This window comes from Chamaea fasciata, unplaced genomic scaffold (genome assembly GCF_029207755.1).
Source record: "Chamaea fasciata isolate MVZ Bird 193981 ecotype frontalis unplaced genomic scaffold, bChaFas1.0.hap1 SCAF_1, whole genome shotgun sequence".
NCBI classification, from domain to species: Eukaryota; Metazoa; Chordata; class Aves; order Passeriformes; family Sylviidae; genus Chamaea; species Chamaea fasciata.
Window position 1 is genome coordinate 21918707 of NW_027094086.1, and position 25886 is coordinate 21944592.

The 25886-nt window shown below is 35.2% G+C and overlaps 1 protein-coding gene across 4 annotated transcripts in view; it reads right to left on the reverse strand.

Annotated features, from left to right (window-relative positions):
- The window catches only part of VPS13B (vacuolar protein sorting 13 homolog B), a 430899-nt gene that overhangs the window by 148529 nt on the left and 256484 nt on the right, over window positions 1-25886 (reverse strand). For all 4 annotated transcript variants that reach the window (XM_066178010.1, XM_066178000.1, XM_066177992.1 and 1 more), the window contains one exon: window positions 5475-5678. In XM_066178010.1, the coding sequence (XP_066034107.1) occupies window positions 5475-5678 (204 nt within the window). The remainder of the gene's footprint in view (window positions 1-5474; window positions 5679-25886) is intronic.

Consider the following 25886-nt stretch of genomic DNA (forward strand, 5'->3'; position numbering starts at 1 on the left):
AAAGTGAACCCCTAACAGCACCATAGGTAACAATATCCATACAGTGGCAACCTGTCTTATGGTTTTTATATTACAGTATCATAGAAATTAATTTTTTTGGAGGATTTAGAATAAAACATTACAATAACAACGTGAATGTTCACAGCAAACACCTTTATAACACACAGGCGTGAGCAAGGAAGTGGCTCCTCAAAACATCAGTTTCATCATCAAAGGTCATGATCTTGGTCTTGGTAAGCGGCATGATGAGGTCCTATGAGCAGGGAGTGTAGATGTGTCAAAGCAAATGAAAGAAGACACGAAAAGGGAAATGGATAGACAGGGTGTCTGGAAGTACCGTGAAAGCAAAGACATCTAATGATTAACATGACAAAAAATGTTGTGGGAAGAAGAGAGAAAAAAAAGTGAAGAACAGAATTTTGGAATGTTTGCAATGGAAGCAACAACATTTGATTACATCAAATCAAATCATCAGTATTTGATTATATCCAGTCAGAAGCACGTTGAGTTTATACAAAGAGGAAGGACTGCCAAAGAGATGATGTTGCCCTAATTAAGGAGACATGATGATGTGAGACTGGATAAGTTGAGAAAATGCACAAGTAGGACTAAGTTCTACTACTATGACTCTCACATGGAAAACACCAACCAAAACAAAGAGAAAATATGGCCAGTAATAGCTAAACATAACCTAGACGTGAAACTTGGAAATGTTTACCTTATTATTAATTGTATTTTTTTCTTAATAATACCTTATTGAATCTAGACTTTGAGCCCTTATATACCTAAAAATTCGTAAGTCAGGGAGAAACTTGTATAGATTCAATGCATGAATAACAATAAAAGCACATTTGCACCATGTAATTTTACTAGCCACAGAAAGATGAGTCCTCACGGAGAATTTTGTGATGTGAAAAAGAAAAAAACACATTAGCATGAAATAGGCCACATAGTCAAAGTGTTCTCTAGTACTGTTGAGGCATGCAAAACGTCAAAAGATGTTATTTAAGACAGCATGTTAACTTGAGACTTATGAAAGAATTTTCTCTTGCAGGCTTCCCATGGAGCTGTTTAAATCAGCTAATCCCTGATATACAAATGTATTAGGAATGTATTAGGATATATACCTAACTACTAATGACTAATTCACATCCTTTCAGCTCTCTGAGGTGTTGCATGCCACATGGCAGTAAAATAGCATAGCAACGTTTTGAGGACCATCTAATAACCAAAATTAGAAAATGAACAAGTATACACTACCTAGCTGTAAAGAATTACTATTTTTGTACTATAAGACCTCAGTAAAGCTAACTTTTATCTTATGAAGAATGCTGTGCAGCATTTTTTGCTATGGATTAATATAAAAAATAAAACACCCCATCTTATTCAGAAAGGCTTTGTTACAGTATGAACACAAGCACAACCTCAGGTACCACAAAAGACAGTAATGAAAATGAATTACTGAAAAAAGTGCATTGCACTTTATTCCAAAGGATTCAAGGGGAATGCCCCTACGTCCCTACACAAAGATCTACAGAGCAATTTTTTCTGGTCTTTCTCATTAGAACTTGGCAAGCTGACAAGAACTTTCCAAAAAAGCATGAAAATGAAAACTATTCAAAGAAAAATCTGCAGGAAACCTTTCTGAGGATCCTTGCAGTGGTATTTGTTCAGTTTTGTTCAACAGATCATTGGCTCCCTGATGTACTCCATGAGAGCTGTTCCAGATGGTAATATGCCAAGGACAAAACTGTAACACAGTATATTGCCACACTCAATTCATTACCACACAGAGAAGTAATGCTTTTAAGCTCAATTATTATTTTTTTTAAACAAAGTTTATTCAGGCTGCAGGAAGCAGAAGTTGCTGCTGGGAGCTGTAGAAGGATTGCACAGGGATGGGGGCGAGGCCTCAAGAGAGGATATATTTCTTTATTTCCTTCAGGGCTGTTGTTTTTTCCATTGAGTGGAGGGAGAGGGAGGAGGAGATCTGCAAGCTGAAAAAGCAGTTTTCAATCAAGAAAACTTCTTTCGGTTAAGTACTCCCAGTTCCCCACATGCTGTTTGGTAAAGGGAATAAATGTGGACAGGTTTCATTTGTACATAACCTTATTAGAACTGTCTGACTGTTTCCAGTATTCTTTTTATATATTACACCATTAGGGAGCTTTTTATAACATTTATGATGAAATATAAACATTTCATAATGGAAAGAGTTATGATCCCTGATCGTCAGAACAGCACAGCATCTAGACATTTTTTTCTGCAAGACTGCATCCAATCCTACCAGAGTGTTCCAGTTCCCCCACTCTCCTTGGGGTGACCTGCAGAGACACAGGAGGCATCACACCAGCATTTCACTATTGCCCCTCTTGAAGAATCTTACACTAAACACCTGCAAGTATTCAACAACTTAGTTTTAGAGTATGACGGCTTGCTGTCCAAACTGCAGTGTAAAGGCTGGGGGGGGGGGGGAATCAACCCTTTAACATATTAAGTACTAGAAGAACTGAACACCAGAAAAAGTGGTGCGAAAATTCGAAGGATTTACTTTCAGAGCAAAGACTGCTAAAGCATTTAAATGATAAATTATGTAAAAAGCCTTCAGATACTTGTTTGTTTGATATCTATCAACCTCCCACTTAAAATTGTTTGGGTTTCATGCCAATTTTTAAAACAAGGCCAATTTTCAATTGTAGATTAAATTACAATATAATTTATTTCAAAATTTTTGCAATTTTATTTTGAAATAATCCACTAATGTTTTTATAAATGGGAATAGAAAAGGAATGGCTGGTATCTATGCTGAAATTTTCTGTTAAATAACTGTGAAAAACCTGAATATAGGTTGGATTCTATACTGCCCACATAGCATTAAAGTATTACAAAAATGAGGGAAACAGATTTCAAGGTAGAAACTTTAAACCCAGTGGTCCTAATATACCATAATAATGGATAAGAACAAACAGAAGAATATTAAAACCAAAGAAAGAAATTAACCCTAAAATAACTCAGCAAAAATCATTCATTATGTTCCAGGTTAAACATGTCTAAGAAACTTAAAGAATTCTAAAAATTAGAATCAAAATAGATTAAAACAAGATAAAATCATAGTAAGTATCAAAATAGGTATCAAAATGAGATTAAAGCATAAAGATTTTGTGGTATTTGCAGTAAATATTAACTTAATCCTGGAAACAGTAAGCACCATGTAAAACATCATGCAGCCGCCCTCTTGGCACATGGTGGAAAGAGTGCCATGGATGGCAGAGTTCAGTGCAGGTTCTTCTGGTTCTCACCACATCACTTCTACAGGTCATAAATTAAACCCAGATACAGTAAAAATGCAAAGATCCTGAAAAAAACTGTAGTAAATATGTAAAATTTTAAACCAAAACAGTAAGAAAGCATTCTTACTTTTTCTTGAAAACAAGCTGAAATTAAAATTCTGTAACTGAACCCAGAAAGGAAAACCTAATACATATAATTACAACTGTTCTAAATTAAAACTCAAGTAGAAGATTCATTCAAAAGCAATTTTAAACATACTTATTTGTATTCTAATAAAACTTCATTTTGGAAGTCTGCTGAGGAAGCATATCCAAGCTTATAGGAAAAAAATAAGAGAACTCAAGATTGTCTGTAACAGCTGCTTCCCTTGTCCTATTAGCTTTTCAGGAATCCCATCAAATTTCCTATCTGAATCTATAACCATAAAGCTCAGACCCAGAATGTATTGGCAGTAGGATCTCTGTCACCAATGGCAAGGAAAAGGAAAGCCAAAATCTCAGTGGCTGGTTTTGCTATGTTATCTTAAGTTGCAAATTGGCTGCAAGTCCTTTGGAGATTAACATAATCTAATTTTACAAGATATTCCAGTGGATGTGGAATTTTGTGATGAAGAACCTCATGGGGAACTTGACCAACATCAAGGCCCAAGTAGAAAATCATACACATTTTTTAAGGCTAGGAACTTAAAATAAAAAAAAAAAAAACCTCTATGGAATTATATGAGTTAGAAAAAAGAAGTTGTTAAAAGACAGGAAAGAACCACGTGATCTTATAGATGAAGATCAGAGTCTATTTCTGTGTCAAAATTATTATCTGCACTCCTGTTGACACCTTGTCATTTTATCATTTTTTTGGTTAGAACTATTTTTCCTGCTGTCTATTTTTCAATGATAAACTGAAATTTATTATTGATCACATCTTTTCCCTGCATGCTCTCCTCGAGAGTGAGCTTATCTGCCCTCTTGGCCTTGCATCAATACATCACTTGTGAAGCTCAGTCTGTGTGCCATCTTCATGCAGCCTTTGCTACTTGCCCTACTGTCAGAAAAATCTGACTCCTCTCATCTCCCATTTTTCTGAAAATTAAACCAAAAGTAGTTATTTCTGGATGATTCTGCCTGTTTTTCTATATCACTTTTAGGAACTCATTCTTAAATTCAGATAGGAATCATGTTTTAGGAACCATAAAATTATGCACACATTTCATAAAAATCAGATTGTTCCTGCATGAATTAGATAGAAAGGACTGTTATATGAAAATAAATAGCTAAATGTATAGGCAAAGAGGCATTTACAAGCAGAAATGACTCTAAATCCACAAAATTACGTTTAAAAACTTGTTCTTGGTCATCCAACCTTATTCCTGTGTGTGAAAACTGAAATCTGCTACACAGTCTGTAAAAATTTAGTATTAAACTACTTGTATTAATTTTTAAGCATACAAAAGTGTATTAAAGCCTAAATAAAAATTTAAAATCTTCATAAATTACCAATTAACCCCTCCCCAGTTTTATATTTGAAAATGTGAAAATTTAAAATAGTAGGCAAGTGTACACATGCTTTGTCTTACAACCCTACTTAACCAGAGGGTGGGGCTTTGTGTGCACATATACAATACCCAATAAAGGAGACTTAGCTGAAATATCTCATTCTCAAAATTCATCTGGTTTTAGTTACAGAAGTGCAAAAACCGGTTCAGAATCAATAGGAAATGTTCTACTTTATCCCTCTCTAATTTAGAAATGTCTAAGCTGGTTTTACTCAAGCTTTGTAAAAACACAAACAAAAGAAGTTTAGAAAAAAAGAAAAAAACTCACCACCACTACCACCACCAAATAAACACACCCTACACCAAAAGAAAACCCCAAAACAGAACCTCCCTTTGCTTATAGAGACTGACAAGCTGAAGTCTCAGCCCTGGAGTTATTTTTATGGACAGGCAGTAAATCACTCGGAGAAGAGCTTGTAATGGAAGCAAAGGTCCACAGTAACTAGACAGTAACTACAGTGTAACAACAGTAATACGCATTTCAAATGTGTAATCCAAAACTCCAGGGAAACGTGCTTGTAATGTAAAGCAAAACCAGTATTGAATCATTTGATGCAGGTATACTGCGCATTTTCTCTGCAGTGTTTGTGCTATGTAATTTCAGAAAAGAATAGGTTTTAAAAAAAATCCTTACCTACTGGCCATGTTCCATTCAAGTGCTGGATTTTGAGAATTTCTCTCAGTCTCTGTCAAAACCCCTCCTTTTCCATTTTCCTTCTCTGGTTTCAACTGATTCCAATAGGCAGTACCAATGTTGATAGACTGAAGATCTATTTGATATTGTCTGTCCTCAACCTCTGATCCAGGGTCTCGAAGAATTCCGAGATTTAGTGCTCTTCTGTAATGTCAAAAAAAGGAGAAGAAATCACTAAAGGTCAAAATCAGACCAGTCAGACACTTGATAAGATCCAGATTAACAAAATAAAGGTATCAATTTTGCCGTGTTTGTCTACACTAAGCATTATTTTCATTTCAAATCTTCAAAAATACCCATCTGCCTCTTTCCTATGGAATTCAATGGGAGATTCGCAAATGAATATATTCCTATATTTAGCCAGATGTACCAAAGTTGATATGAGATCAATGCATCGACTTCATTGCACTTCCAATCAGATCCATATGAGCATCCTTGTGGGGAAGTAGGACTGATTCATATCTACTGAATGGATAAAGGATGTTAAAGTCCTCCGAAAGAACAGCTACACATCAGTATAACCAATTGTCCCACTGTTCAAATTCATCAAAGAACAAAAATTAAAAGTAATATTCCAAGCTAATAGAAAAACAGTTCAATCCTTTTACCACTGTATTTCAGTACAGATCTTTTTAAAGAAAATTTTTTTAACAAGTAAGAAAAAGGCATTTTTAGGCGAACTACACTCCTTGTGGATTCCTTTAAAGTCGACTACAATAGATTTTACAAAGTATTTCAGTCTTGAGCTGAGTTTTGGAAACGGTCAGACTCAACTTCAACAAAATATTCAAGAGCTATTACACGAGTGGGGGCTGCTGAGACCACTCGATTTTACCTGTGACCAGTAACAGAGGAGTCTCCTACTGCCATTCGTCTTCTGCTAATGAGCACTGGGAAATACTAAAAAAAATTATCTTGCCCTTTCTATACTGGGAACAATACAGCCTTCTGTGCACTGCTCGTTTGATTTTATAATTAAAAACTCGCCATTATATTATCACTGTTTTTCAAAATAAGGGAGCAAGGGGATCTTAACTTTTACCCTTCAATCTATGATCACAAACTGTAGTCCATTTTTATTGATTTCATACATCAGCGTTGAAGCTTAAGCTTCTTATTTGTATATGACATTCAATTTACTGTTCTGTTGAAGGTTGTTGTCTTGGGCCAAAATGATTTAGTATACAGCTGCTGTCTTCACAGAGAAGTTAATAATTCTGCAATTTGTGTGGATTTGATGCTAATAATCTAAACATAAATAACTATTAAAGCAGCACATCCCAAACTGCAAACTCAGAGTACAGTTATGGAAACTATAGGTATGCAATCTCTTTCGAAGTGCAATCCCAGTGCTGCCCAAACCCAAGTAACAGTTGAAACTGCTAATACGCTGCATTGTCACCAATGGAATATGTTAGCAATTAAGAAAATTAAGTAATTAATCATATGTACCCACAGAGGCATGTGGATGACAGGAAAGCCATTTTGATCAAGTCATTCCTGGTGAGGCAGTGTGATGGCATTGTTCAGTAGCCCCTATAACTTTCTTGAGTGCTTAGTAGAAACACACTGAAAATCTGTTATGTCAGTAGTGGTATTTCAAAATTAAATGTGGTTTCTTAAAACTTAGGAATGTGTTTGTCAACTTTCCACACACAGAGACCTAACCACAACCACTGTGCCTTTTATTATTCTTTCTAAGGCACTATTTCATCAATATGAATGCAGTTTTTCTAAAAAAAAAATCCCACAACAGTAGATTATTGTATGATCCAATGTCTATTTTTGCACTTTGTCTAATTCCAAGTAAATACTGGAATATTTGTTTTGTGAAATATTACTTAAAATAAAGCACCAAATTACATATTTTTGGAAATCTGCTTACGTATATAAAACAGAATATGATACTAATTTCACGTGCATAACGGATTGTTCTCCTCTGTACTTCACAGTGAGCACTGTTCATTTCTTCTTTTATGAGCAGTTTGATCACTTGCAATAGGCTCACCTACATATTCCTTAGACTCATTAACCATAACCATGACCTTGTGAACCAAATTCCTCGAGCACAATGTGCCTGTACGCACTAATATGAAACCCCCCACTGTGACAATGGCTTTCTTACCCTCACAAATTTACTTATTTAAACCTAAACCACAACAAAATCACTCTTTGGCAAAAATCTTTAGGTGCAGCAAAATATACAAGGGTATTATTTAAACACAAGGTACTCATGTATTGCATTGCAGGTGTAAGATTTGTCCACTGCATCTTTTTTTTAATGTGCTTTGGGATATTACAACCTAATTCTTCAATATTTTCATGCTGATACAAAAGTTTACATTTGCATTCTGTTCCTACTATTGGCAATCTCCTATATGTAATACAAAACTCTTCTGATCCTTCAGATACACGTCTGAAACCCAAGCAAACTGTGTTTCTATAGAGAACCCGTTTCAAGAAACACATTTTACACATACATGTAAAACACAGGGATTAGTAATTAATGCCTTGATGTGTTGATGAAGCACAATACGGCTTTCAGAAAGTGCATCACGTCAGTTTTATACAAGAATCAAAATATAGCCTTTTCCCAAATAATTAATATGTATACAGACATTAACACAAACCCATATTTCTAATACCCCATATCAACAACTTGCATACAGGAATTACATAAGCACCCCTTTCTGGTTTTCCGTATCAACGATTTTCCTACGTACGCCTCCAATTTATTAGTTGTATACTTCCTAGAAGGACGAAGGTATGTTAAACCACAGCAAATCTGGCCTAATCTTAAGTACACATGCTTTGTATGAACTCTCAACCCTTTGAAATCCTCGCAGCAAATAAATTCAGGAAAACAGAACAAACCAAATTCACGGCTTCTCTATCTCCAGCATAAGTGATGTTTCATCAGCTGAAATGTACTGTAGGGGTTACAATTTTAATTGCTTCCCTCTTCTGGAAACAACTTCACTATTTCATCTGAATCGCTTGGCAGGTGGTGCAGAACATAACAGTTGGTCAACAATCCAGTAAGATCACAAGCAACCAAGGACAACCATAAGCATGTGACAGGAAACACAGGTTTAAAGATTTTCTTTTTAAAAATTGATTTAGTCAGGCTTTTTGTATGTTTTTTTTAAGAAGCAGTTCATGTTGAACCAGTTACTACATGCTGCTGAACAAGCATAATTCTGAGACCCGCAGTAAAGAAGCTAGATTTATTCACTTACAGCTCATCTGAGACCTACAAAAAGCTAAACAAGCCAGGAAAATGGCAGTTAAAGACTATACATTATGTAATAATTAAGAAATATTTGCAGACTTTACACACAACAGCTAATTTTTATTAGTACTTACTGGATCTCTTGTGCGCACTGATCTCTGCTTCCAGGTACAGAGATAACAAACCTACCTCCCCAAATTTCAATTATTAAAGGTTTTTCCTGGTGGTAAAACATCCTCCCTTCCTAATTTAAACAGACAGCAAGCTTGGATAAATATATGTCTCTATTTCATAGGGGTAAAACTTGTGGCACATATGTAAAAGGATCCCTTCCTCTTCTGCTTAAGTTTGTGAAGCCCCAGGCTAGACGTAGCCTGAAAGCCCCTCACGTATGCATGAGATGCGATTGAATACTGTAGAAATCACAGCAGTATTTATCACTGACCTAACGCACTTCACTGCCTTTCCCCCAGTTCAATAAAGTTTCCTCCTTGATAAAGCCATTGAATGTATTGTACCCAACAGGGAAATTGAAGCAAGTGTTTCTTAGGAACACAATGGACTCCATCTGGAATGAGATGCTCTGGATGTTAAGAAGGGCACAGAACAAAAACGTGGTAAACCAAGAACCAAGAGAATCTATGACAACAACATTGGCCTTTGAGAATGCTAAGCTTCTATAAATAAAACCTCAAGACAGGAATCAGCTTTTCAAATACAACTACTTTTCCTTTTTTTTTTTTTTTTTTTTTTTTTTTTTAATTACACCAAATAGATGGTATAATAGATGTCTTTTTGTCACAAAGAAGTTAACACTTGAACCCTTGGGAGAGGAATAGAACTTCCCCAACATCACACAACATATAGAGACATGATCTTAGTAGTAAAAAAAAAATATCCTATAGCATGACTTCTCATGATGGAACTCCTGGATGTGCCTAAATTTGGAGATATTAAAAACACTTATTTGTGAGGAAGAGGGAAAGAAGAATGAGAAGTTAAGCAGAAAGAAAAGGAGGGAGAGCCTACTGCAAGTTATCACTAGGCGAGAGGAAGAATTATGGAATCAGGGCACTAAGGCTGAAATTAAAGAAAAGAAGCAGGTAAGAAAATTCTAATGTTGCAAGAAGAGAGGAGACATCCTTAGCCAAGAAGAAAAGGTCTTCATATGATCCTGGGTACATATATTGCCATACTGGGCAATACACGTCTTCCAGGACAAGGGTACGCTCACCTTCGCTTTCCCACCCTGCAACCTTAGGGAGACTTTGGTGTAACCAACAGTGGTTTATGACTGCCAGGATGTTGCAAACGATTTTAGTCTGGATCAGTAGAGCAGCCTTTCAAATGCTGTCACCAGTAAACTCCAATTCTCACTGTTTCTGCTTCTTTCCCCCTCTGGAACTCTGCCACACATGACTGGCTTTATTGGTAGCTGCCCCTTCTCCCCTCTCCAGCTCAGCGTCAGAATAACACAACTACTGTCCCACCTCCATAACTGCTAGCAGCATACTCTGGATTGGGTACCAGCAATGTTTTATTCAATGAAAATATAAACTGAATAGTACAGTAAGGCTACTTTGCTAAATGCTTTTCTGATTAGCAAGTGATACTATTGATTACAGGAATCTGTTTAACAATGAAAACTCCATTCTGTCTGGTTAGCCCTAGTGTTGTGATCTGCACAGCCAGATACATCAATATTATCTACAGAAGACAATACGTGGCAGATGTCCTATAAGTCAGAGTGGGTAAGGTACCTGGATTCATCTTCATATGTGTAGGACTCTTGTAAAAAGAAAACATCAGTGATAGCTCTGTGAGCAAAATAAAAATGACTGACCAGTTCTCAACATTTAAATAGTGGACAAATACATCACATCTGAATGCAAAGGAAAAAGTTGTTAATTGCACTCTAACTGAATATGCCTTGTAGTCAACAACACTCATAAGTTCTAGCTTTATAATGATTTGTAGCATTTATAATTTTTGTTCATAGGCATAAATCAGCTGAGAAGTAGATTACTTGTACATTTAGTATGCTGAAAATAAAAAGGCCAATAACTGAAACATACGCAAAATTTTCTTCTGATTGCACTTGACTACTTCAAACAATCACTACAGGGATGCAAAAATACAGGTGTAACAAGTAACTTTTCTCTTTTTCAAATTAATGTTAGATATATGTCTGACTTCTATCTCTTGGGCACTGGTCCCTTTTTTGCTCTGTATACCTACAGAGATAAGTTTCACTGAGAAGAGAGGAACTGGTATAAGTGTTAAAAAAGCTAAAGCAGAGGATAAGACAACAAATGGCTATAAAGATCATTAGGTAACACACTGAATTCCATGTGGGAACCCAGTACTTTCAAATCACAAAAAAGCCCCAAAAAAACAACGAAAAAGATGATTCAATTATGGAAAAGCATGCCCTAACCAGGATTCAACACATGAATGCCAAAGTGCCTGGTGAAAAAAACAACAACTGGATGTATAGAACAAATCAGCTACACTCATTATCATCTGGAACAGTTAATGACATAAAAGAGCACTAAGATTTTAGTTGATGTTAACATGTCTTTTAGTCTCGTCCGTGACAGAGTCTGGAATTAGGATGTGTTAAATATATGTTTAGAAAACTCAGCCTTGGAAAAGGTGTTTGAATTCTGCTATTTGAATTCATTCCGAGCTTTTAGATACTTCAAGCACAGTACAGAATCTACTATAACAACAATTGCGGCTCTTGACAAAGAATGACATTAAGAGAAGGTATTCAGGATCTTCAACAAAACCAACAGTGTACTCTGCCCACATGTGTTTCCCCTAAATAGGTCCAAGCTAGGTATTAAATATTCACATTTGATACAAGTAGATGGATAGTCAGAAACACAAAGTTATCTCCTCTGCTTCTAGACTTCTCTAGTTGTGCAGCAATAACTCTTCTGCAGAAAATAATGATAGTAACAACGAAACTTTTTCTAAAATACCCAAATATACTATTTTCTTTTACTAATCTTTCTCACCACAGCTTTCTCCCGCCAAGCTGAAGCAGACAGGTCTTCCCTTAAAATTGCATTGTAGCTTTTTCTTAAAAACAGACAACACAGAAAAACCCCCTCAGTTCTTAAACAAATTGCTCAGAGATGAAAAACTATAAAATTACAATCACGTCTCTCTAACTACTGTGTGTCCTCTATTTGACCAACTTCATCAACTGCAACTACTGAGTCATACAGGTGTTTATTGAATCCAAAACCATTTCATAAAAGGACTGACATTCATTGAGCTATCATAATGCAAGAGAAGAGAGATTTGATTTTAAACACAGAAGAAATCTGGCAAATGGAAGTCAATGGTTTGTGCCCATTTCGCATGTGTGGTTGACACCCTGTCAAAAGGAGCAGAAAACACTGTCTCAGACAGAACTTGAGGTGCCAAGTCTAACTGGATGCATGGATGTGCAGAAGAGCAGAGTCTGCCAGGCCTCCATATGTTGAACACAAGAAGGTTTGGGGTTAGGCAGAGCCCTTTGGCTGGCATGCCATGGGCCTGCACCATGTGCTTCCCTCTGCAAGGCTAGAACATGCCAAAGGAAAATAGGAGAGGCAGGCTTCATTCCTCTTCTCTCTAAACTTGCTTAGAACGAATCTCTAAACAACAAAATCAACCTCTTCAACAGTCTACTAATTTATGCTGTGGGCATTAACCCAGAACGATTTTGTGAACATAACTAATTGCATAGAAAACATTTTGAGAGTATTCTGAGAATGCAAAGTTATAATATACGGATAAAAATTAACTACTGCAATTTTTAATTGATATACTATTTATTGATTCTATTTATGTGACTACTTAAATATTTTTAATTTGAAAGCCAACAGGTACCTATACACAGAAAAAAAACAAAAAAACAACCCAAACAACAGTTCGTCATGCTCATTAATTACAGTGATGGTGTCAGGTAGGTGCTACTATAATTCCATTTGCTATCCATTTAGAAAGGCCAGTTCATTTTAGTGAACTGGGCCACACCAAGGTCAGGGCTGGTAGCAGGGCACTGATCATATAAAAGCTACTGAACACATGAAAGGAACTACAGTATATCACACACATCAAAAATTTTGGTCCTTTTCTTCCTTTCTTAGTCCTATGGACAGGAAATGTTCTACCAATCCTGTGAGGTGACCAGACATTTAAAAGTAGTCCCTTGCCACAAGGGCTGTGGTACAGTGATTGTCTGCAAAGAAGCTGAAGAATTTCTGCAGCACACTTGTCTTCAAGAGTTGTCTCTGGAACACAGTATCAATGACCCTATGGCCACAAGGTACCGCATTAGCAAACTATGAAGTAATTTTGGTCTCTCTAAAAAAAAAAAGTGTAAAATGAAACAAAGCTGAAGTTTGCAGCTGTGCATTTAGATGTCATCTGTTTAATTACTTCTATAATTTTATTGTTTAAATTCCGCAACAAAAATAACAGCATGAGCAAGTCTGAACTTTTAAAAATCAGTTTTTCATTCTTACACTGTTTAATGTTTAGACAGTTTGAGGAATCTCTTTATACTTTTGAAACATTCACCCCAATTCAGGGAGCACTGTATAAATACACTTGACAGACTGTATAAATGATAAGTATGCACAATTCCAATGGAAGGTCTGTATGATATTTTTGGATGCCAAATGTTCCTTGAAAAAAACCAAGAAGAATACAGTTTCTCTAACCGGTGGAAGTTTGAGGAGGGGTCTAGCAAAAAAGGCAAAATACAATATAACCCAAAGACTCTAATGCTTTTGTTTTGTGGTAGACATAATTTTATCTCAAAACTTAATGCTGTCTGGCAGTCAAAAGATCTTTCATTTCAAATTTTTAAGTATTTTGTGTCTACTTGCTTTACCATATGACTAAGATAAATAATCTTGTGATTTCCCCATTGTTTTCAACCTGCATTTCACTTTGGTTTAATTGATTAATCTCGTTGAGGGGTACAATATCTCAGTCTTTCCAGATGTTCTATAAATTCACCTGGAAATACCTAGGTGAAGTTCCACTGAACACAGCCCTTATATTTGATTTCTCTAAATGGTGCAGTACAACCTGGTATAAGGAACAGGCTGCAAGGCAAACAGTCCTCAGTGTGTTTCATTAGCTGCTGTGGGACAGGATTTCTTTTTGCTACTGTGTCAGTATATCAAAATCATACCTGGACATCAATCAAATTATATCTGAGGCAGAAAAGAACATTAAAAATAAATAAATACCAGCTTTTCCTTTATATTAAACAATGTGTATTAATGCATACTTTCAGCATGTCTATTGCAGTAGATAATGCTTATAGCATGGATAATATAAGAAACTACTCTAAAACACGAATATTTAACTTTCCAAGTCAATCCACATTTATCTTTGGCACCGATTACATTAGTTTCTCAAGATGCTACTTGTATTTTCTTCTTCTTCTAGAATCATCATATTCATAATGGCAAGCTGGAACTATTTTTGAAATACTGTATATGATATTGTAAAACATGTCAATAACATTATTAAAAATAACCTTCCTTTAATTCTTCTTTCCTGAAGTGCTGGCACTACTTTGTCTATTTTAGTATCCCTTGACCTCTCCTGATATAAAACCTCACTCCACAGTAATTATGAAATATATTATCTGTCATGTTAAAGCCAGAATTTTTTCTTCCCGAAAACCCCATTAGACTATTGTTAATTGACTATTAGCACTTCCTAAGTCAGTATGAATCTATGCCTAACAAAATATATTGAAGGGGAGTTTTACTTCTAAATACACATTTGAAGGAGGGCAAAGAGAGAAACAAAAAAGATGCAAATCTACCGTGTACTCACAATATTGACTACGAAGATTATATATTCCAGTGTCAGCTACTTCAGTGATTCCATGATGCAGCACAAATATTTAAATGGTGGTGGTTATTAAGAAAACTCAAAAGTTTTGTTTTTCTGCCTGGAGCTAAGGAAAACATTTGCAAGGAGACTGCACAGATACAAACACACAAACAAATATACTGCCCGTTTAGGAAACAGCAAATTCCATCATCTGTAGTTTGAGTCAAGTTTAGTAAATATAATTGGATACACTGTTATGAGCCACAATGTGTAAAAAATACTACACCTAGGTTTTAAAAGTTATTTTTGGAAAACAACTACAATAACATTTGTAGTTCATAATATATCTGGCATTTTTTACTAAGCCAAAAACATGGAAATATCAACCAATGAAGCTGACTGAACATAGTCGGTCAAAAAAGATATGCCAGAGAATTTCATTCCTCTATATTTTTCTTGAATACATATATGCACATATTTATACATTTCCAACCCTAAAGTTTCCAATTTGCTTCACAGCTGGATTTGCTAATCTACAATTTCTTCCTGTTTCTTGAAAAACCGTCACATACGAAGATTAAATAATACTGTTCAATAGTTACATAATTTTGGTTGTCAGAAAGAGTTCAAACCTCTTCTGTTCCTATCCTGCAAGTACAGGGCATATCTATTTGTGGATATGTTCTGTTCACCTATGTTCTATTTGTACCACCTCTACACCCATTTATTTTTTAGTGCTCAAGAACACACAATACCAAGTCAGAAAACTGGAGTAGCTGTGATTTATGCCAATCACTTACATTGAAGTCAACAGGGATGCCTGATTCTATCTCTGTATTTTATTACTTTCAACGTGCACTTGTGTTAGCCATTAACATACCAGTGCTGGCCATTGCCTTCCCACAGAAAAAAACCAAAACCCTAGCAACAAAAATATCAATGGGCATGAAAAATGTTTTGAGAGGCTGAAGAATGGTACATTTATCTTTGTGTCCAACAACTAATAAAGCCCATAAGATTGCAAACTAACCCTTAAAAAAAAGTGATGGATATTTTTGTTCTTAAGCAGAAAAAAAAAAAGCTTCTGAAATGCAACACAAACCCACTGTACATGGCTTCGTAATTTTTTTTCTTTATTGCAGTGTAATCAAGTTTAATAGCACAGTAAGACCTTAAACATAACAAACATTAAGCATGACTTTTGACCATACTTAAGGTGGTTGAGCGAAGTTAAACTATATTGGAAAAGTCAGTTAAGAGCTAGGAACCATGCTTACTTAAACAGTAAAATTTGAGTTGCCCAGGATAGCAGTAACATGGATTTAATTTTGCCATGGGAGCTTGGAAGAGTATCCCATAGAGAAATATGCTAAAATAACATGTTACCATTCTGTATATTTCTGATAATCCTCTTTGTTAAATAATTGAAAACCAAAGTTGAAATACTTACAAGCATTAAATGAAAGACACTGGCAAACAGTTTTGTAAAAGAAAGAAAACTTCTATCCAAAATGTAGTTTAAGAACTGTGGTATGAATTTGTCATAGATAAAACCCTGTGAGGGACATCAGAGAACCCACAAGTATTTATGGAATGAACCGCAATCTGTATACAGAAGTTAACAAATGTTTCATTACAAACGGGATATGCTTTTCTCAGTAACAGAAGCACACAACTTGCATTATAGTTACCTTGAGATCCTGCTAGAATTAAAAAATGCTACAAAGAAAAGAAATCTGCTTTATATAATATTCGAAAATACTTTTCACCAAAAAGCATTTGTTGAAACCAGAACTGATGGAAATTATATTTACTCAAAAACAGTTAAGAAGAAAACTGTATAGAATAAAGAGGTTTAAAAGATCCTCAGCTCTTTTAGAAGAAATTATTTACTGCAGCAAATACTTTAGATGTTAATTTTCAGTATATAAGAAAGAAAAGCAACCTTGATTTGTGAATTCAATAATACATTTTAAGAATCAGCAAAGTAAAGTCTGGGAAGAAACTGTAAGGAGTTTGTGTAAAGCAAAGGAACATTACTTAAGTAATTCATACAGAGGAGAAGAACCACTCCAGCTCTTAATGTGGCATTAATTTCTAAGAACAAGCTAATTATTTTCTCCCATGTTAACAGAAACCCAAACAGTTCTCTTCATTCCCCCCTGTATTTTACAGTAACAGGCACAATATAAAGCTACTTGTTCAGGAAAAAGAAAGATTAAAGGAATGTAACTTGAAGAAATGTAAAACCTTCAATAATGTTGCTTTGTAACATAAAACATGAAACACAAAACACAACTCATATAAAAAATAACTCCATCTTTCAGATTACTTTTTATTTCCCAGTTTTATCTGAAAAATTTTTCATTGCATTAAAGTCACTGAGTACATAAACCGTGAAAGGTATTCTGGGATTTTTAAGTGGTATTTAATCTGTTTTTTCTCTGTCTCTGTGCCTTTTCTTATTTACCTTTTTAAACTGTTACAGTCTATTTAATAATGTTAATGCTGAATCTGAGAACTATTTAAAAATTCTTCATACACAGCGTCAAATCCTGTGCTGTTTCAAAAGCTCAGATCATGATGGCAGATTAATCTGATCCAAGCCCAGGCTGATAAAATACACCTTTTTGCCAGGGTTAACCTTTGTGTTCCCATACAACAAATAGGCTCAGGAACATTACTGAAAACAATTGCCTGATGGCCCCAACATTTTTTATTTCTTTCAGGTCCCTCCGCCTGTTCCTTATACATGAGTACAAACAGAAACACCATGAAGAAGTAGACCTTAAAAGAGTTCAGACTTAGATTTACAATTTAAATGGGCACAAAACTCATTGCCCAACGACTGTGGATAAAGTAATGTCAAAAAACTGACATTACATTCATCCCCCTGGGCTCCCCCAAGGAAGCCCAGGGCCACAATCTACTCCTTTAGTCCCCTCACAGAGCATGGTTTGTCTGCACATCACTTGCTTGGATGGGAGAGTGAGAGACTTCTCTACACAAAGAACTCTTCAAATATCTGACATGTTTTCTCTTCCCTGTGGTAAAACAAGAATTGCTTTAGGGAGCAATTAACAGTTTGGAAAATATTTCCAAATGGGAGAAGGGGCCATTTTCATAGTTAAGGGAAGCAAATAGTTACAGATTTGATCCCAATGAAGGAGGTAGATTTCAGTGCTGGTTAAAGAGAGACAAGAGATTTCTGAAGGGTTCATTCAAAATGTGCAAACATAGAGGGGAAAAAAAAAAAAGAAAAGAAATTATGCTTTCTAGGGAAAAGATGAGAACAACTGCAATAAGCTTAGGTCTCAAGAGAAAAACACCTTATGCATAACAAGTATATTGAACCTTAGGACTAGGAAATATCAAGGCAAGAAGTTCAAGAAATGGAGCATTTGCATACATAGAATACAATGAAAAGTTTAAAAGGATTAGAACTAACCAAAGAAACCAAACAATTTGTTTGATTTTATTTTGATCGGCTTTATCACAGCAGAACTGCAGTTTTTTGGGAAAAAAAGGAAACTGAAAAAAACACGTTAAACAGCATCTCAAACTGGCACAAATGAAAGAAATCCTAATCTCTCCACCACTCAGCCACCCTAAACATATTACAGATTTCAAAACTGAATTGTATGAATTTTACAAGGAAAGCTCTGCATACACCACACAGAAAATACTAATTAACTGTGTTAAACATTAATTGAGACAGCAAGAAGTATCAGAAGACCGAGGAAACTCAGAGCTCAGGGTGTTCTGTTTCTCTAACTTAACCTTGACTTTGCAGAAGATACAACAGTAGTTAAGATCACAGACAGCTGAGAAATCTTTTTATAGAATAAAGTATAGCACATGAGCAAAGCAGAGACAGCAATGCCCTTGTGCAAGTTTTACTTTAAAAGTGCCATTTACTTCTGACCTTAAGCCATTTAACGATGGCATCAAAATAAGTCAAAGAAATGGAGTACATGCTACAATAAATCATATAAAGTACACAGACTTTTTAGACTCCATTTTGAAGAGATGCATCCCTGATGCCCAACTCCTAAGTTCACGGCTAAACGGTCCAACCTGAGAAATTCCTGATCTGCTCACATAACCCAGTTAAAAGGGAGTCTAGAAACACATTTCCAATTTAGTTCCAAATCACACAGAGGTGACAGAATGAATGACACCTGAATAATGGAACAATCTCAACCACACTAAATCCAAATGCTTTGTGCATTAACTAGGCCAGTTAAGCACTAACCATGACTGGCTTGCACACACACATCTTATTTGCCACTGAACCGGTCCACAGCGCCAGGGGAGATGACTGCAGTGTCCTGCACTGCTGAAGAACAGGCACCTGCACAAGGTGCCCAAGGTCAGTGGCTCTCCTCACCGTGTCTCAACACTGGAGCCCCTCCCAAACATGTGAGCAAGTACCCATGGTCTTCCAGATCAAATCTGAACAGTCTTGAGAGATTTATGAAGCTGCTCCGTGAAATCTCCATCTGTCTCTAAAACAGGGTTTTAGCCACACATAAACACATCTCTATGAATCTCCATGCTGCAAGTAAGTTCATTCCTCCTCCCCACACCTCCACAAGAAGGACTGGGATGCAGCCAGTGACAAGAACCCAGTAGTGCAAATACTTCAGCCAAGCCAGAAGCAGAAAGGAAGAGCTTTGCAGATAAAATGCATATTAAGTCCTCAGAACAAAGTTGAAAGTAACAATAAATCGTTGAGGAAGGTCACTGTTTTTTATATTAAATACTTTTATTATATGCACTGTTTAAGACTTACCAGACTTAAAAAATACCTTTATCAATTCTATGTGTTTCAACTTTGATCTGTTAAAATTAATTGGTTATTCATTTAAATTCATTCTTTATTGATAGGAACTTGTTTTTCTTTTCTCTCTAACATATTTAATAAGGTTTCCAAAAATGCAGGCCTGATTAACAACAAATGGATGCTTAAATTACATAATTCCACTGCTCTTAGCTAGGAATGTTTCTATGAAGTGTATTTCAATTTCTTTTCTATAAAGAACTGCACAAAGAAATTAAAACTTATTTTATGAATCGGGTTCTGCGTTACTAAGTGAAAGAAAAAATTTAAATTAGAGAGAACAGAGTGGTTAAATGTATCAATTAAAGAGAAAAGTAAAGTTGTAAAAATTATTTTCTTATAAAATTTATTTTATTTTTACTCTTACATTATAAGGAAATGAATTTCAAATATATGTATTTAGGAAAATTAGTTATGTTGAAGATTCCTGTAGAACACACAAAGAAATTTCAAGTAAAAACAAGTTTCATGGTTAAACTGAACATTTTTAAAGCTGAATTCCAAATATAAATTTAGTTTTGAATAGCTTTTGGTATTAGATAATTAACAAGCTACATTTCTGAAACTAAATGGGCAGTTCCAGCTGTTATTTTACAATTAGTTTCCACTGAGAGTTTTAAATTAATAACTGCTGCAATAGCCTCAAACATGCCAACGCTAATTAGGAGTGGTGTTTGCATGTAATGCTATCCATATATATTAATATTTTACTGGCAAAAGGTCTAAGCAGACTTTTTTTTGCCTCTCTGCTAAATACAGAAGAAGAGAGAAATGTAAAGCAGGAAAAGACTTTACTTCCAAGCCCTACTCCAGAGTAGTATCGGATTCTTACAGAAGATAAAGATGATTTTCCTAAGTCTTTAGACAACTTTATGCTAAAAAACATGTGTTCAAGCATCACAGTAAAGAGCAATATTTAGAACTTGCTATTTAGTATGAATATTTCAATTTTTACATCCCAATTCAACAATGATTAATTCTAAAGATTATTAAATGCAAAAAGAAACAAGATTGTATATTCAAATTATATGCAGAGAGAATCCTGTTTTTTAAAAAAAAAATCGTCAGAAATAAAATCATCCTGGTTTGAAATCTGAAAAAACACAGTAAATAAAGTATGGGAGCAATTTCAAAATCTTTGCTGTTACAATTTTTTTCCCTAACACAGAGAGATGAGAACTTAAAAGGATGCTAATGCAATCCCATTTCACAACTTACATGGAATAAAAGACATACTTTTTAAAACACTAAGAATTTCTTAAACTATTTTCCTATATAACATAACCCTGCAGTTTTAGTAATTCTGAAATTCACGAAAAACTGCACTAGAGATTTTACAATATACTAAAGCTGATATTTTTCCTAATTCTCTACGGTACATATGGACAATTTAATAAGCAGCTCACATTTCCCTAAAAAACTATGTGCATACTTTTTTTTTTTTTCACTGATTATCTTTGTGGCATTTATTCAAAGAAGAAGAAACTCTGGTTAGCATTAGCTAATTCCTTGTTTGCCTACCAGATAAACCTCAATGAAGTATTAAAAACTGAAACAGGCAAAATAGAAAATAAGTCTCGTTAGAACCTTTGTAAAATAATCAACTCTTAAAAGGAAATTACACATATTCCATATTCTGAGAAACATTTTGTTATCTTAATGCTAACTTCTATGCAAAACCAGAACAGTTTTTAAACTGCTACTTGGTTTGAAAAGGAAAATATAAAAAATGAAACTTTTTACACATAATAAAAGTTATAGAAAATCCAGGGGTTTTGAACAATACTTTCAAGGTATAGTTTTTCAAATATAACCATGTCAAAATATTTCTGAAGAGAAGATGCTTACAGATGTGGATGCTGTTGAAAACTTTTGAAAAGCATTTGATTTTCCAAACCACATTTGAAAGAAAAAACAGATTTTCACACAGACTGCTGGCTATGTATGTGCTTCTTTCATAAATTCCTTGAATCATTTTTTCCTTCCCTTCACTCCAGCACTATCAGTACACACACAGAAAATTGTTTATTACTCCTCATTTCACTGACAGATTTTTGTTAACCAATTATGTGTGTTACATGATTACTACAGGGATGTTCTAGATGGAGTTCCTTGAAATAAAGATAAATAGCAGCTATTCTATACGGAAAATAGCTTTGTTTTGCTATTTGCAAATCTTAGAGAGCTAAACAGTGAAAAACAGTAAACTACAAAAATGGAAAAAACTCTAAAAAGAAAAGACTTGTATTAATAAAAAGTTCAATGAAAAAAATACCTACAGCTACCTTTTCATGAGTAAACTCTTTACATGTAATGTTTTTGCGGGAAGGGGCAGGTCTAAAGAATTTTCATTTACATTCACAAATTGGAAACAGTCTAGGGACAGCTTTATGCTTTGATCTATGAAAGATCTACACATGAAAATGACCACAGAACACTCAGACCTGGACTATTAAGCTTTGATATATGACATGAATGAAATCCTTGGATCTCAAAAATGATGAATCCAGAGCATGGTCAACAATTAGGTTCTTTATTGGCCAAGCTGAGGAAAGCTTGGGATTCTGCTTACCTAAACTTGCAGAACTTGATAGTTTAGCAGTATTATTTCAGACTTTATAAGTAACACTTTTACACAACAGCCTCTATGCTCTGAGCTCTTTGTCAGCAATTTCATTTCTGCACTAACAACATTTTAACTCAACATTATTTTACTTTATCTGTTCATGGATCTTCCTAAAACTGCATTAATTATTGTTTCATGACAGTTTGCTAAATACAACCCTGTTGGGGATGATCAGCAATTACCTAGATCAGAGCATTTGTGCAGTATTTGGTGTAATAGGGCCTTCATCAAAACACAGAACTAGAACTAAACGTCATCTCAATTTCAGCTTCATTTTTAAGCATATCCATGCATCTACCTCCTCCTATTTTTTCAGTCAGAGAACCAGAATTTCTAGGTCTTGGGATGAAGTTTTCTCAACCATTTCCCTATTAATAGTGCCCAGTTCTGCTGGTAGCTTAGCACAACTAGTGCTGTTCACTGTTCATACTCCCAACATACACACTTCTTAAAAATTCATCAGTAGTTAAAGCCCACAAAAATATAGTTCTCTCCTTCATGGCTTAAGCAGAAATTTCATTTACTCTGACTAACTCCTTCACAGTTTCAATTAACTGCTCTTCTCTCCTTTTAGCCAGGCTAGGCAACTGCCTTACTTGCATTCTTATCCAAAACCTCCTTTATTCTGCTCCCTCACCCCATTCCAAGGCCTTCTGATAATCTTTCACTCAACAGAATTGGTAGTTTCTTGATGGCAATGTGCAGTTCTGGTAATGTTTGTGGAACAAAAATACAGCTGGAGCTGAACTTTAAGAATCAGAGAATCATGAAAAAAATCATTAAAACCAACAAACGAACTCCTACAATTTAGCAGAAAAAAAGAATCAAAAAAGAGATTGTCACCAGAGAGGAATGAGTCACCACACTTCTTTCAGGAGCCCGAAAATAGCTGTTATGGTGTATGTATCTTTCTTTATTACATATTAACATCAAAACTAAATTAGTCCATTTTCTACTGGAAGAAATACTCTAATTTTTATAGGGTATAGGAAAATTGAAGTTACAATGTTAATACATTTCTTTCAACTTCCAATAATCACCTGAAACTATATTTGTGCCCCAATGTTTGAAGCACATTGTTTCACCAAGATTCCCTTTTCAATTTAGTTCTCTCTCCAAGTTACCATGTAAGCTCTTTTTCCAAGGACATAAGAGATGGAGTTACTCCAGCCTTCAGGCCAGAAGTGACCTAGTTTATTTTGCATGACCTGCAGCTGTACCAAACTTACCTTTCATGCACTGGCATTCTACTAATGATATATGACCACATTCAGCTCTTCATGTATAAATTTATGGGACAAATTCAAAAGGTGTTTGGAAATACTATTCAGCCTCTAACCATGAAACTCTTTCTCAGCCTTTCCTAAAAGAACAGTTTCTAAATGAGAAGCAAAAATTCTTCTTTCCCATGAAGCACTACAAAAGTGACACTAATTGCATGTGGTTGTAGTTCAGGCCTAAACAGAAGACTGCTTAAAGCAAAGTGACACCACAAATTAAGTCTGTATCCCCACTTCAGAAACACTGTAAAGACAGTGGTTCAGACAACAATTTATTTTCTTTTACTCTGTTAAGAGCAGCAGCATCAAATTAGAGAAAAGAGGTTGGAAAAAGACAGAAGATGGCATGTTTGGATTATTAGAATACTGTGAATGCTAATTCTTCTGAAACCAACAAATTTCTGTAATTTAATTTTATATAGTCTCTTACACTAGGTATTGTACTACTTGTACCTCTGTTAATTTTTACTAAAACATCTTTCACCTAAGTACATGAGCCACACATTGTGTGGGTTTGCTCATTTTACTACTCTGTTTTTAAGCATTCTGTATTATCTCCAAGTTTTTTATCTTGGGCACATTTTTTACCACGGGCACGTTAAAAAGGGTGAACACTTTGTAGAGAGCTCTCATATTTGGAGAAACAAATACTAACACTAGACCCAACATCACATGTTAATAATATCCCACTGTTTTTTTTTTCTTGTATACAGACTGTATGTTCTGCCTAACAATACAAACCTCTTTGCATTATTTCATTAAAAAAAAAAAACAACTGAAAAATGTTGAAATTAACTTCACTTGGAACTCCAGCAGTCTAACAGTAGTGACTGCCATGTAAGACAACGAAGAGATATCTTCAACCACGTAAGTACACTTTGTTCTAGATCAAAGAATTTGTAATTAGAAAGTGGATGTAGTTCAACCCCAAACAGGAATCTTAATATATTTTAAATCAGAAAGTATAAATTTTTATCCTTTGAAAATTTTGAAACTTGCTTAGATTAAAGTAGTCACCTTCTTTCCAAAACCGAAAGACCACCCACTATCAACTTCAATATTGTTCTATAAAACTCTGCGAAGTAACTTCATGCTCTGCTCTGATACGTCTTAGAAACAGTAAAGCTAGTATAACTGGATGATTAAAGAAGGAAAAAGAAGCCTAAATCATTTGACAGATGATAAGAAATTAGGGGAGTGGTCATTGAAGCTGAGGAAATCACTTAAAATGTCAGAAAACTCAGAAAACGACATAGGAAGGATGATGTTGAGAGAATGGTCACAAAATGCCAGCAGCAGTCAGATGAGAGATGTCTCTGGCCCAGCGCTTATTTCTACCTTACTCATTTGGTGTTGTGATTTCTAAAGGAGGACTAGAGCATATTGTAACTGCTTCAAAACTATGAAAATCAAATATACACTGCACAAATCTTGTCTGGAACATTTATGTATGTAAGACTCACAGGACCATAACACAAAATAGCATCAGAACCTTTAATTAAAGGAGTGATTTGAAAGCACTGAATCTCAGCATTTCAGGTAAAGCCACATGGGCAAAGATACAGACTCAAAAATGTTAACTAGCATAGTTTCATTGATTTTAGATGTAAATGAGTTGCTTACTCCCTGGTTTGTAATGTGCATACAAGGCACATCACACGATTCCCTGCAGTGACAGAAACGACCTTACACAGGCTGGTAATTGCAGATTCTACTTTATGACCAAGTGTTTTTCTGGTAAAGTTTTTGTTGCTGTGAGGAGACTGGAACCTACATTTGGGTCTCTGACTCTTAAAGCAGGTATCAGATGGGAGTCTCCTCAGATAGAAAGAGTAGAAGCAGGAAGAGCCTGTACAAATGTTTGGAGGCTCTCTTTCATCTGTGAGCACATGGAGAACTGGATAAGGCCCTGCCACCCAAAGCCACTGCTAGTGCCAGACTGTACAACTTCTGCCATGAAAGCTCCATAATACAAAAGATAAAATGCTCATTTAAAAACAAAAGGGAAAAAAAAAAAGGAAGGATAAACTACTATAACCAAACATACAAGTAAACCCATTAATTTAAATGTTTCCACATGGAAATATGAAGAAAAAGGCTCTCTTACAACTTCTAAGTGATCAGAAGTGAAATTGGAGATATATCATGGTCTCCTAAAAATCCTAGTCTTGACAAAAGTAAAACTTGCTGTCATTTTCTAGGCAGTAAATGTTTTACTGCTGGGAAAAGATTTTGATGTTTGTAATTTCTATTGAAGAGCACTATGAAGTAGTTAAAAATATTGCCACATCTGAAAAACAGACCAACGGGAAGTATAAGACACTTGTTCATCTGTATTTCTGTGACTTTTCTCACTTGGTATTATTTGCAACCCTACTTTCATGTCTGGCAACAGTGCCAACTCTACTAAGGATCATATATTACTTTTATCATGTTGATTACATATGTTCACCAGTTTTGCTGCCTATATATGATTAGTGTGGTTTGCACATACTTAGTGACATAATCCAGAGCA